At 51.4% G+C, this 10,670-nt stretch overlaps 7 protein-coding genes across 7 annotated transcripts; 3 read left to right on the plus strand and 4 right to left on the minus strand.

The window, feature by feature from the left end:
• Window positions 1-1,569: 1,569 nt before the first annotated feature.
• On the plus strand, window positions 1,570-3,622 carry N7506_007720 (putative MFS phosphate transporter; the record flags this gene model as incomplete). Its single annotated transcript, XM_056957013.1, has 2 exons — window positions 1,570-2,054; window positions 2,110-3,622. The coding sequence occupies 2 exons, from the start codon at window positions 1,570-1,572 to the stop codon at window positions 3,620-3,622; spliced, it is 1,998 nt and encodes a 665-aa protein (XP_056811347.1).
• A 459-nt stretch (window positions 3,623-4,081) lies between these two features.
• Window positions 4,082-5,236, plus strand: N7506_007721 (RCC1 domain-containing protein; the record flags this gene model as incomplete). The annotated part of the gene is made up of 1 exon (XM_056957014.1): window positions 4,082-5,236. The coding sequence occupies one exon, from the start codon at window positions 4,082-4,084 to the stop codon at window positions 5,234-5,236; it is 1,155 nt and encodes a 384-aa protein (XP_056811348.1).
• Window positions 5,237-5,298: 62 nt separating this feature from the next.
• On the minus strand, window positions 5,299-6,959 carry N7506_007722 (uncharacterized protein; the record flags this gene model as incomplete). Its single annotated transcript, XM_056957015.1, has 6 exons — window positions 5,299-5,436; window positions 5,490-6,061; window positions 6,118-6,333; window positions 6,398-6,530; window positions 6,610-6,765; window positions 6,846-6,959. The coding sequence occupies 6 exons, from the start codon at window positions 6,957-6,959 to the stop codon at window positions 5,299-5,301; spliced, it is 1,329 nt and encodes a 442-aa protein (XP_056811349.1).
• A 316-nt stretch (window positions 6,960-7,275) lies between these two features.
• N7506_007723 (uncharacterized protein) lies at window positions 7,276-7,566 on the minus strand (the record flags this gene model as incomplete). Its single annotated transcript, XM_056957016.1, has 2 exons — window positions 7,276-7,462; window positions 7,514-7,566. 2 exons carry the CDS (start codon window positions 7,564-7,566, stop codon window positions 7,276-7,278), a joined length of 240 nt encoding a protein of 79 aa, XP_056811350.1.
• An 814-nt stretch (window positions 7,567-8,380) lies between these two features.
• N7506_007724 (uncharacterized protein) lies at window positions 8,381-8,812 on the minus strand (the record flags this gene model as incomplete). The annotated part of the gene is made up of 1 exon (XM_056957017.1): window positions 8,381-8,812. The coding sequence occupies one exon, from the start codon at window positions 8,810-8,812 to the stop codon at window positions 8,381-8,383; it is 432 nt and encodes a 143-aa protein (XP_056811351.1).
• A 359-nt stretch (window positions 8,813-9,171) lies between these two features.
• On the minus strand, window positions 9,172-9,627 carry N7506_007725 (uncharacterized protein; the record flags this gene model as incomplete). Its single annotated transcript, XM_056957018.1, has 1 exon — window positions 9,172-9,627. The coding sequence occupies one exon, from the start codon at window positions 9,625-9,627 to the stop codon at window positions 9,172-9,174; it is 456 nt and encodes a 151-aa protein (XP_056811352.1).
• A 482-nt stretch (window positions 9,628-10,109) lies between these two features.
• N7506_007726 (uncharacterized protein) lies at window positions 10,110-10,451 on the plus strand (the record flags this gene model as incomplete). Its single annotated transcript, XM_056957019.1, has 1 exon — window positions 10,110-10,451. One exon carries the CDS (start codon window positions 10,110-10,112, stop codon window positions 10,449-10,451), a length of 342 nt encoding a protein of 113 aa, XP_056811353.1.
• Between the last annotated feature and the right edge of the window lie 219 nt (window positions 10,452-10,670).

Genomic DNA, 10,670 nt, shown 5'->3' on the forward strand with positions numbered 1-10,670 from the left:
TGTCATACGCAAGGCCCGTTTTAGAGTTTGATACTCCGTTCTGGATTATTTCTCAAACGGTGTCCAAAGTAGGGAGGTTGCCGAGACACAAGCCCTGGCGTCTGGAAAGTAGCCAGCGACAGACGCGGGATTGGAGCACGTGCGTGCCACGATTCACGACAGCACCAAGCATTGGTGAAGCTCACTTGGCGACGCCTTCGCTTGGACGCCTATTGCTTGACGCGCTGTAGGTTTGCACCGGCTGACACGGGTAGGGAGGGCCGAGAAGCAAGCATTAGCCAAGATGTTGGATGTTGCTCGGCGTGTTGTGGTCGCATGCTCTCCTTTGAGATGTGCTTTTGGACCTCTCTGATCGATATTGAGTTGATAGCGTGGTTTTTCGAGAACGCCAGTCTCACCAGCATGGTCGATTGATAGTGTCAGACCACTATTTTCCATCAAACCACCCCTATACAGATGTAGCACACCCGAGATGGCGATGCATGGCTGCGAAACCACGTGTGGGAAGGTTTGAGGTAGGAGGTGAGGATGAGATGCACATGGGCACATGCTGGACGCTGAGTGGTCAGAGATCCATGCATAAACCCCGGGTTAGCGTGGAATGGGTTCACGCCACTACGTCAAAGGGCCAGAGCGGGCCGTTTTAACTTTTTTTTCGTCGGATCTCTAAACTGGAGACTGAACTCTCCATACTCCGACAGATACGAAGCTCCCCAGGACTATCCGCAGTGTACTCCGTAGCCTATCGGACTGCAGTGTGTCACCTTTGGTCAAAGCGCGGAAATGAAATCGCCCCTGGCCACGTCTGGCTCGGCCACTCTGCCATTGGTACTCGGTACTCCGCCATCCCACGTTGCCTCCAAACGAGCAGTCGCAATAATAGAAGGATTTGCATTAGTCTGCAATTATGTTGCCTTTTCCTGTTCGAGGGACATCCCTGGAGGATCTGTAGGGGCATATGGAAGATCAATAGTATTATCAAATCAGACAATCACACAAATCATCGCCCCAAATCGCACGTATGTAAAAGGACGAAATCGAACGCTCCCCGCGAAGATCTGCCCATCAGCCGACCGCCTACCGAAAGTGGCGATCTGCGTTCAGATTCTGCCACCACGTGCAGAGTTGATTGGCTGGCGGCAGCTCCAGTTGTCTCCGCAAGAGGCTCCACCAGATCCAGAGTTGCCGTTTTCGGCAGCAACAACCAGGCAAAATGGGACCCAAACCAGCCAAATCCGAGGGCCCGGCAGACTAGGCAGGACCACCCTCGAGCGGCCGAAACCCAACGCAGTTTCCATTTTTTTCTTTGCGGGTGGAGCCCGACACCGACTTATCAGCGATGGCCGCCATTGCATGTGTCCTTCGCTTGGCCTTTCCCATCTTTTTTCATTCTATTCCATTTCATATATAAACCAAAGCCGATCGCCACTGCTCTTGGATTCGATCATCCACAGCACTCGTGGTCATCTTCGACCTTTCTTCCTCTCCTCCCAGGACTCGACCCTGGTCGACCTACTCCAAAAAAAAATCCTGCTCACGCGACCACACCGTTGAGGGATTCTCGCTATAATGACCGACTTTGGACCTCGTGCCCCCCATGGGCCTGACATGTCGGGAGACCACAACCCTCTCGAAGACATGGATATCAACGAGAAGGGAGCTTTCGATTCCCTCATCCGGCCCGACGACAGCTATACCCCGGAGGGCACCTACTGGGCTGACCTGCCCATCCTCAAGAAGATCGGGTTCGTCAGCTCCTACAACAACAAGGAGGCGAAGCGTGAGATGAGTGGCATTTGGTCCATGGTGAAGGAGGATCCTCTCTCGCCCGTCTCTTACTACTTCCGCAACATGGTGCTCCCCGGTGCCGGTCTCGGTCTGGAGGGTTACGTGCTCTTCTCCATTGGTAACATCAAGCCATTGTTCGAAAAAGCGTTCCCAGACTGCTGGGATACACACCAGATTTGCAGTCAGCAATGGATTTACGCCATTGACTACTTGGAAATTATTGGAATTATCGTCGGACAGATCTTGGTTGGAATTTTGGGTGACTGGTAAGCAATTGCACAATCCACCAGAGAAACACCTCGGTTTCTAACACAGAATTAGGCTCGGTCGTCGTTGGGGTTTGATTCAGGATGCTACTATCATGTTGCTCGGTCTCATCATGTTGACTGCCGCCTGGGGTGTTACCCAGAACGGCTGGATTATCTGTTACGCCTGGTCTCTGTTCGTCTACGGTATTGGTGTCGGTGGTGAATACCCCATGACCGCTACCAGCGGTATGGAGAATGCCGTCGGCTCTGGCAAGATTTCTACCAAGGAGGATCGTCTGCACCGTGGTCGCAAGGTCACCAGCGCCTTCCTGATGCAGGGTTGGGGTCAATTTGCCAACCAGGTCATTCTCATCATTCTCCTGCTCTGCTTCCACCACGGTAGTGGCAACAACCCTTACTCCACCGTTGCAGTCCAATGGACCTACCGCGTTTCCTTCGCTCTTCCCGCTGTCGGTACCTTGTGGCTTGTCTACTACCGTGCCTACCACATGAAGGCCGCCAGCAAGCAGCTCGACGCTGCCAAGAAGAAGTCTTCCGTTACTGGATACGATGCTCAGTCTCTCAAGCTTACCTTCCGTTACTTCGGCTTCCGTATCTTCGCGACCGCTGGTGGTTGGTTCGCCAACGATGTCTTCTTCTACGGTAACAAGCTTTTCCAGAGCGAGTTCATCAAGGTCATCAGCCCCGCCAGTGAGTCTGTTATGCCCACCTGGTTGTGGAACTTGGTCAACTGCGGTGTCTCGCTGGCCGGATACTACATGGCCTCTTTCCTGATCGATAACAAGCTGTACGGTCGCAAGTGGATGCAGATCATTGGTTTCATGCTCTGCTTCATCCTCTTCGTGATCCCTGCCTTCAACTTCGATTACTACCGCCGCCCTGAGAACATCAAGTCTTTCCAGACCATGTACTTCCTCTCCTCATTCTTCAACCAGTTCGGTCCCAACTCCGTTTCCTTCTTGGTTGCTGCCGAAGTCTTCCCCACTCCCATCCGTGCCTCCGCTCACGGTATGTCCGCTGCCTGGGGTAAGGCCGGTGCTCTTCTCGCCTCCGTTCTGTACAACTACATCGACACCCAAACCAAGTTCTACGTCTTTCCTTGGTTCGGTCTTGCCGGTGCCGTCATCACCGCCCTCTTCCTTCCCGATACCACTGGTCTGGATCTGAAGGAACAGGAGCGTCGCTGGGAATACCTCCGCCAGGGCAAGGAGGAGGACTATCACGGTCCCGCCGTGCACCCCAAGCACTTGTCCTGGTACGAGCGCTACGTTCTGCGCAAGTGCCGCTTCTACGATGCCGAGCTCGACTACCAGCAGAAGGTCGAGGAGTACCGTGCCGAGTGGGAGTCTGCCATGGCTGCCAAGGCTTCTGAGAAGGAGACTGCCGATAACTTCGACACTGATGACACTCTCCTCGAGGGTCACGTTCACACTTACTTCCACCGCACCAGCCCTATGTTCAAGGGTATGGAAAAGAACGTCACTACTTCCAAGCAAGATAACTTCACACTCCCTCCGCCTGCGGAGAGTGAGCTTGAGGAGACCGATTCAAATGAAAAGCGATAGATGTCGCTTTTCAGTATATAAATAATTCCTTTTTCTGTTATGCCTTCACCTTTTTTTTTCTGTCAAAACTGTCATGCATATACACCCTGTTGCTTTGAAAGCCTTGTTTTATGATCTGAGAGCATAACTTTGCTTGATGCTTGGAGCGGCAAAGTTGTCTTGTAATTAGAAGTTGATACCACATACCTTTGGCTCCAAATGGACATTTTGATACATACATTTGCATCTTCCTATCTCGAATCTTTCACCCAAGAAACCCAGACTTCGAATTCGAAATCTTCTTGAGGCAATTCATGCCTTGGCCGTGGGCTTGACCCTGCTGACTAACCTGCTCCACCCCAGACATCAACACCAAGCTACGAAATCCCAACTTGGCATCATTCAACCACCAGAGAAGACATAATATTCGCATCAATACATTGACTTGACTCGAGAAGAGAGCCTAGAAAAAAACAAAGAATGCGTCTCTTCGCCTTTGGATCAAACGGATCCGGCCAGCTAGGAATCGGCCATCAAGAAGATGTCTCAGAGCCCACACAATGTCTCTTCACGACACACCCCGAGTCAAAAATCACAACTGAACATCTCAATGAAGAAATAAAAACCATCGCAGCAGGTGGAAACCACACCCTCCTCTTTACAAAGTCCGGTACCGTCTACGCAACAGGCGCCAACCAAGACGGGAGATGTGGACCACTCTCAAGCCCAACTACCAACCCAGAAAATGTCTTCAACCGCCTCGCATTGAGTGGCGGTTCGGGCCCTGTGACATCATTCACCCATGTCTCCGCAACATGGGAAGGGACCATCCTGGTAGCTCCAGAGTCAGACGCTGATCGAGTCTACGTGTTCGGCACGAATACGAAAGGCGAATTGGGCGTGGCGGAGCCATTGATCGCGGACGGCGCGTGTATTCATGATTTCCCACCGCCTGGTACGCGGGTCACTGCGTTAGCGAGCGGGATGGCGCATTCGGTGGCTGTGCTTTCGAATGGGGATGTGTGGGGGTGGGGCGCGGCGAGGAAGGGACAACTCGGTAGTGAGAATGTGGTCAAGACGACCGCGCCTGTGCGTATTCATGTTCCATTCTTTGCGGAGGAGGTTGTTTGCGGGAGTGAGTTTAGTGTTGTTTCTGGGGGCGGGCAATTTGTTGTTCTTGGTGATAAGGGAAATCGATGGGGTATTATGAAGGTGCCTGAGTGCTTTAGGGTGCCTGGTGAGGCGAGTGAGTCGAGTGGGCTCATTCGGTATAAGTATTCAGGGATTCGAGCTAGCTGGCATGGTGTTTATGTGCATGCAGCTGGGACTGGAGGGTCGGGGTCTGAGGTTGCGTCGCTTGTTGCTTGGGGGCGCCATGATCGTGGTCAGATTCCACCGAGCACACTTCCTGTGCCTGCTATGCTCGCTGTTGGTAGTGAGCATGCCGTTGCGCTTTTGGAGGATGGTCGAGTTGCTGCTTGTGGGTGGGGAGAACATGGTAATTGTGGATCGGATCTGGATGCTCTGCGAAATGTCGCGGATCGAATGAACATCATTTCGCTCCCTGAGACTGTGGATGGGAAGGTTGTTGGAGTTGGAGCGGGATGCGCTACTAGCTGGATGATTGTGGATTGAGATCATTTGCTGGCAACGCAGCTCTGAGCGCTGCCAGCCCATGTTGAACCGGGATAAAATTTTCAGTCGAAAAGACCGTATTGACGAACCTGAGACAAACGCTGAGTTGGCGGGAGGCCCATCTCATCATCTGTCTCTTCAGCTCGCTCATTGCCCTTGAACTCGGGTTCTGCATCACGAATCGACGCCCCGAAAGCATCCTGGGTTCTTTGTTCAGCCAATCTACCCAATGAAGCAAAATTTGACAACATACCTGGGTCCCCGACGCATCCCACCCCAAAATGTCTTGCGGCTCCTCCTCGTTCATCTCGTCCCACTGTCTATCATCATCAACAGGAACAAAGAGACTGTCAAAATCCATCGAGAGGCCAGACGCTAAAGGCCGGTCTGTACGAGATTTCTGACTCAAATTCTCCTGCGTGGATGATCCATTCAAAGGACGTATGGACCTGCTTCGTGGCGGCGGAGGCGGCATCGTGTTTGGTGCTGATGGCTGTGGCTCAGAGAGCCTTGCTGGAACAGGAATAGGCACGGGCGTTTGCCGTGGTATTGTCGCCCGTGACGATGAGACATCATCATCAGCTTGGCCGCGGGTCATTATTGTGAATTCGGCATGAACTCCTTCGAAGCGGTATTCCAGTTGAAGCGGTCTGCAGGGCCTGGTGAAGCGCGCTGTCACAGTGGCGTTTGCTGTCTCGGCATGTCCGACTATGGCTTTGAAGTCCTTTAGATTGATTGCCACATGCATGTTGTCTTCGACCATGTACTCTTGGAAGTCGAGTTTGTCTGTTGCGACAGATGTGTGTACAGGATGCTTCAAAACTTCTGTTTCCAGTGTCAGCATGTCAGGGCTTTGTATTCGGATATAGAGTTGTTCATACCTTTGCCTTCGGTGACCTTCGTAGTAAAACTCGTGAACACTGCTCTGCCGGAATCAGAGTACATATCCAATTGTTCAGCAGATAGACTGAAATGCTCTATAAGATTTTTGAGGAATCGTGGATCAGCCGCCCACACGCTTGTTGCTTGAGATTTGTCAAAAACGGCATGCTGGATCGCTGCCGGCTCGTAAGTGAGCTTGTATGACTTTATGACACCTATGAAAGGTCAGATATGCGTATCAAAAGCATTTTCATGACAAATAGGGCGATTTTCTCATACCAAGTCCACAAAACATCTTCACAGTCAATCTGCATTCAGCCTGCTGTGGATCTTCATGCAGTTCCATATCACAGCGTTCGACGGCAGTGTCCTTATTTCTATCTATCCTCCCACGGAAGATTGATAGAAGCGCCTATTCTCGCCATCAGCCATAATCCCAGATGGATAAATAGCAAGAAGAGCATAGGCTGAGCTTCCACCAGTAGACTCACCTTGACGTAGATCTGACAGAAGAACCTATCAATGACACCACTCCCGCTCCGGCCATCACTGCCGGATTGAAAGGAGTACGCCTCGAAGAAATCATCCTTCTCAAAGCCAAACGAGGCAAACCCTGTCTTGGTGGAATTGAGTGCACTTAGACGGAGCTGTTCAATCAGTTAGCTAAAATCACTGATTTTGAAGGCTCCACGCTGCATATCTATCAGCGAAGTGCAGGGCAGCTCACAAGAGATGGCTCAGCCTCGATGGCAACTGTGTCACTGAATTTGGAAAGACAGATCAAGACGTCGTGGAGTTTGACCAAGGCTTGGGGGTCCAGTGATAATGAAAGAGAAGTCATGGCCACACCAGATCTGTCTAGCAGATAATGAACATTCGAGTACTTTAACGAGAGACGATATCACGCAGATGTGGTTCATTGACGCGCCTTTCAACGCGTCCAGGCGATTACATAAGCCTCAATTATGGCCGCGACGAGGTGTCTAGATCTATATCGCGGCGCCCAACTACAACCTTGGAAATACATAGTTCTTGGGATTATTTCTGGAATTTTACAAGGTCTTTCTCTGGTGATAGAGCTGGTATTCACGGTCACTACTTTATACAGTCTCGCTTCCCCCAATATCCCCTAATAAAAGACAAGAACCATTCCATAGTTACATCTTCTCTGGGACGAAGTCACATCCAAGATCCTCAGACGTCTCGACAACTCCAGCTTCGTGTGTCATATCAGCACACTTGACATCTGCATCAACGGTCGCTTCACATGAATAGCACATGGCCCAGCCTGTTCCGCTACAGCTTCCGCACCAAAAGTCGGATTGACGACACATAGTGCAGTAGCTAGAATGATTGGGTTAATGAAGTTGACTCGGCATAGCTTTCAATACTCACGGAGAGTTGATAGAGACGTAGTTGGCACATGTGATGCAAGGGTAGGATGGCATTTTGTCCTGTGATGGTCAGTCGAGCTTCGCAGTGATCACTAAGTGCTTGGGCAACTGACGAGTATGCTAACTGCAGTAGCTTTGGTTCGAAGATGCTTTCAATTTTGAGTAGATATCTGATCTCCCGGATATCTCTCGAAAATCGAAGGGCTTTATATCTTGAGATTCCCCGCTCAGTCTGACTCGACTGTCATCGCTGGATTGAGCCCCATCAGGATGCCCATGTCCCAGTGGTGGAATTGGAGTCTTGGAAATACTCAGGTGAGGGTTAGCCTGCGTGTCATTCAAGGTTAATTGACGTGGTTGAAGATCACTGGTAGCACAGCAAAGCCCATCATCTTCGGGATCTTGGCATCAACGTGCGGGCGTCGAACGGCGACACGGGATATCATTTGTGGCGTCTGACATACAGACATTCACATTTAGAAATGATGGAGAACCGAGTTAACAGTTCCTACTTCGGATAATCACGCAGAACTTGTGGATATTGACGGCACGGTCCCTGGATGGCATGATATGGCCAAGAGGTGTGGATGATTACATAGAGTCTGGCATCAGCCCCTCACGATACTGTTTTGTATTAGGCCATCAAGTATGCCTGCGCGGAACACATCCCGGCATTGAGGGATGATTGCCGTCCAAAAAACTAATATGTACATTCTGGGTTCCAATGTCATGGATATGATGGAACATGCAGGAGAAGGAAATATTCGTAAATTCGTCAAGATGGGGTATCATGCCTCTTAAAGGGGCAAAGATTATTGTGTCAGTCTGGGGTGGTTGGTGTATCGGGGGAACATCCGGCAGAGATTCCCTATTCATCACTAGGTGCATTTGCTGGGACAGGGCTGTCTGCCGTGTTATCGCCTGTCGCCCCCTCTCCGGCATTCGGATTATGAGGAGGCTCTGCGTTTGCTCTGATTTGAACTTGATCTCGTTGCGGTAAGGGATGTGGGAATTGCATTTCCAAAAATCGTCGCCTGCGTCGCCCGTTCCGTACAGCGTGTAGGAAGTTGACACCAACCTGAGCACAGAATATCGCGAAGAATGCACCAATAACAAAGATCTGAGGGATATGTGTCTCGCCCCGTCCATGTGCCTCGATATCTTGACGTTGGTCATGGTGTTGGGGAGGTTGGGAGCTTAGCGCCTGGTCCGAAGGTTCTGAGTGACGACGGTATGAGATCGAAATTGAGAACGAGAATGGTGTTAATGACGAGAATGCTGTGAATCCGCTTGGTGACATTGTAGTCAGGAAGGCAGAGAGGGGCCTCAATACCAGTGGAATGATGCAGAAAATGAGGAGGGGAACGGATAGTCATAAGACAGAGAAAATGGATGAGCGAGCGGACCTGTTTGTGAGATATCAGAAAAGATCATGGTCAATGATAACGTCGGACTTACCAATCTCGAGATTCAAGCTGTCTCGCCCATCTCGCCGAGACCTTAAGCCTCTCGCGAACGCTTGTTGCAGAAAGTATGGGGTATTTCTCTTCCTCTGAGATAGGAAGGATACTAGCGAACCACCAAGGGAAGCGGGCTGCATCCACGGGAATGGGCCCATATGCCAACATGACTCGGGGATGTAGCCAAGGAGCACCCAACCTACGCTGGCTGCTGATGAATTCCCGCGCAGAGAGGGAGGAGTTGTTGCGTAGACATCGAGTCCAACGCAGGGTCAGAGGGGATCTCTTCTGGCAAAATATTTTCGCCATTGCTTGAGGTCTCTAAAGCCTCCAGTCGCTCCTCGTCTGCTAGCGAGATATCTTCAACCCGCTCTGTTTTAGCGACATAGTAGCCATCTACCATCACAGAGTCGATGATCTTGAATCGCGACACACCTGTCGCTACAACAAGACTGCGGCCATCAGGAAGCAACTCGTATCGCTCTATCATCAAGAGCGTTCCGTATTGCATAAAAGGTGCATCATCCACATGCCCAAGCTGTAGTCGACCGCGCCGATTATACATGACCATGCCAAACTTACCATTCCCATTCTCAATCACTCGTCGGATCATGAGCCGATACCGAGGCTCAAAGACATGAAGGAAAGTCGGCATGGTTGGGAATGCCAGCGTACAAACAAAAAGGGGCAAATTCTTCTCATAATCCGGAGTGGTATCATCTTGCGCGACAGTCTCCCGTCTGGTTGCGACCTGATTGGAGAAAAAGAGATCAACCAATTGCGCTACTGTGTGGTTGATGGGCTCCGCTTGTATACTCGGCATGCCCAGCTTGCGGCGACAGATGGGACAGAGATCGGCGTGATCCAATACCCGCGCAACACACTTTTGGCAAAATGTATGACCGCAAGCTGTAGTGATCGGATCCAGTAACAATGCGTAGCAAACTTGACAGTCCAACTCCGCGCGGAGGTTGTCCTGGAGTTTCTGCGTTTGAACAAGCTCCGGATTCGTAGGTTCATCAAGACCCTCCGATGCTTCATAAGTGACGTCGACTACGTCGCGAGGAAAATGACCTGCCGATGCGAGTTGGTAGACTCCCCCAGTAATCCTTGCTCCAGGTTTGCGCTTTCAAAATCATGATCTTCGTCGATTTTCCATCGAACGATGTTGACGTCAGTGCCCGAGCGAGGTCGAACCGTGTTGTCCGCGCCCGCCAACAGCTCGCCAAACAGCCCGACCAGTTTCGCCAGCAGAACATCGGTACTGCAGTCTCCAACACAATGTTCCCCCGCGCATCCATCGGTTCCCTCCCACGGACAGGTGAACGCCTTGTCCCTGCCCTCAGCTACGGGGTAAGTGACACCCGTCCGCGTCCGCGAGGGGGGGTAGACAGTCTCGACAAACAGTGTTGCCGCACGGCAATCGGAGCGGCGTACGTAACGGGCGCCAGCATTGCTTACACTGGATCAGCCGAATGATGGTATGGGGGAGCGCGTGGCTGGAGATATCCTCTGGGCCTAGCATGTCGGACATCGTGGTTATACGGTCGGTCTCGGCCTCGGAATCTGTCAGGTGCGGGGTTGCAGACTCAGCTGCCATGTTCAAAATACCAGTGAGGAATCTGCAATATCCGGTGGGCTCATCTGGAGAGCTCGGAGTTGATGATCCGCTCTGCACAATTGCGGGTCAACTTTAGA

This window comes from Penicillium brevicompactum (genome assembly GCF_028827555.1).
Source record: "Penicillium brevicompactum strain IBT 35665 chromosome Unknown utg000005l_segment0_segment0, whole genome shotgun sequence".
Classification (NCBI taxonomy): Eukaryota; Fungi; Ascomycota; class Eurotiomycetes; order Eurotiales; family Aspergillaceae; genus Penicillium; species Penicillium brevicompactum.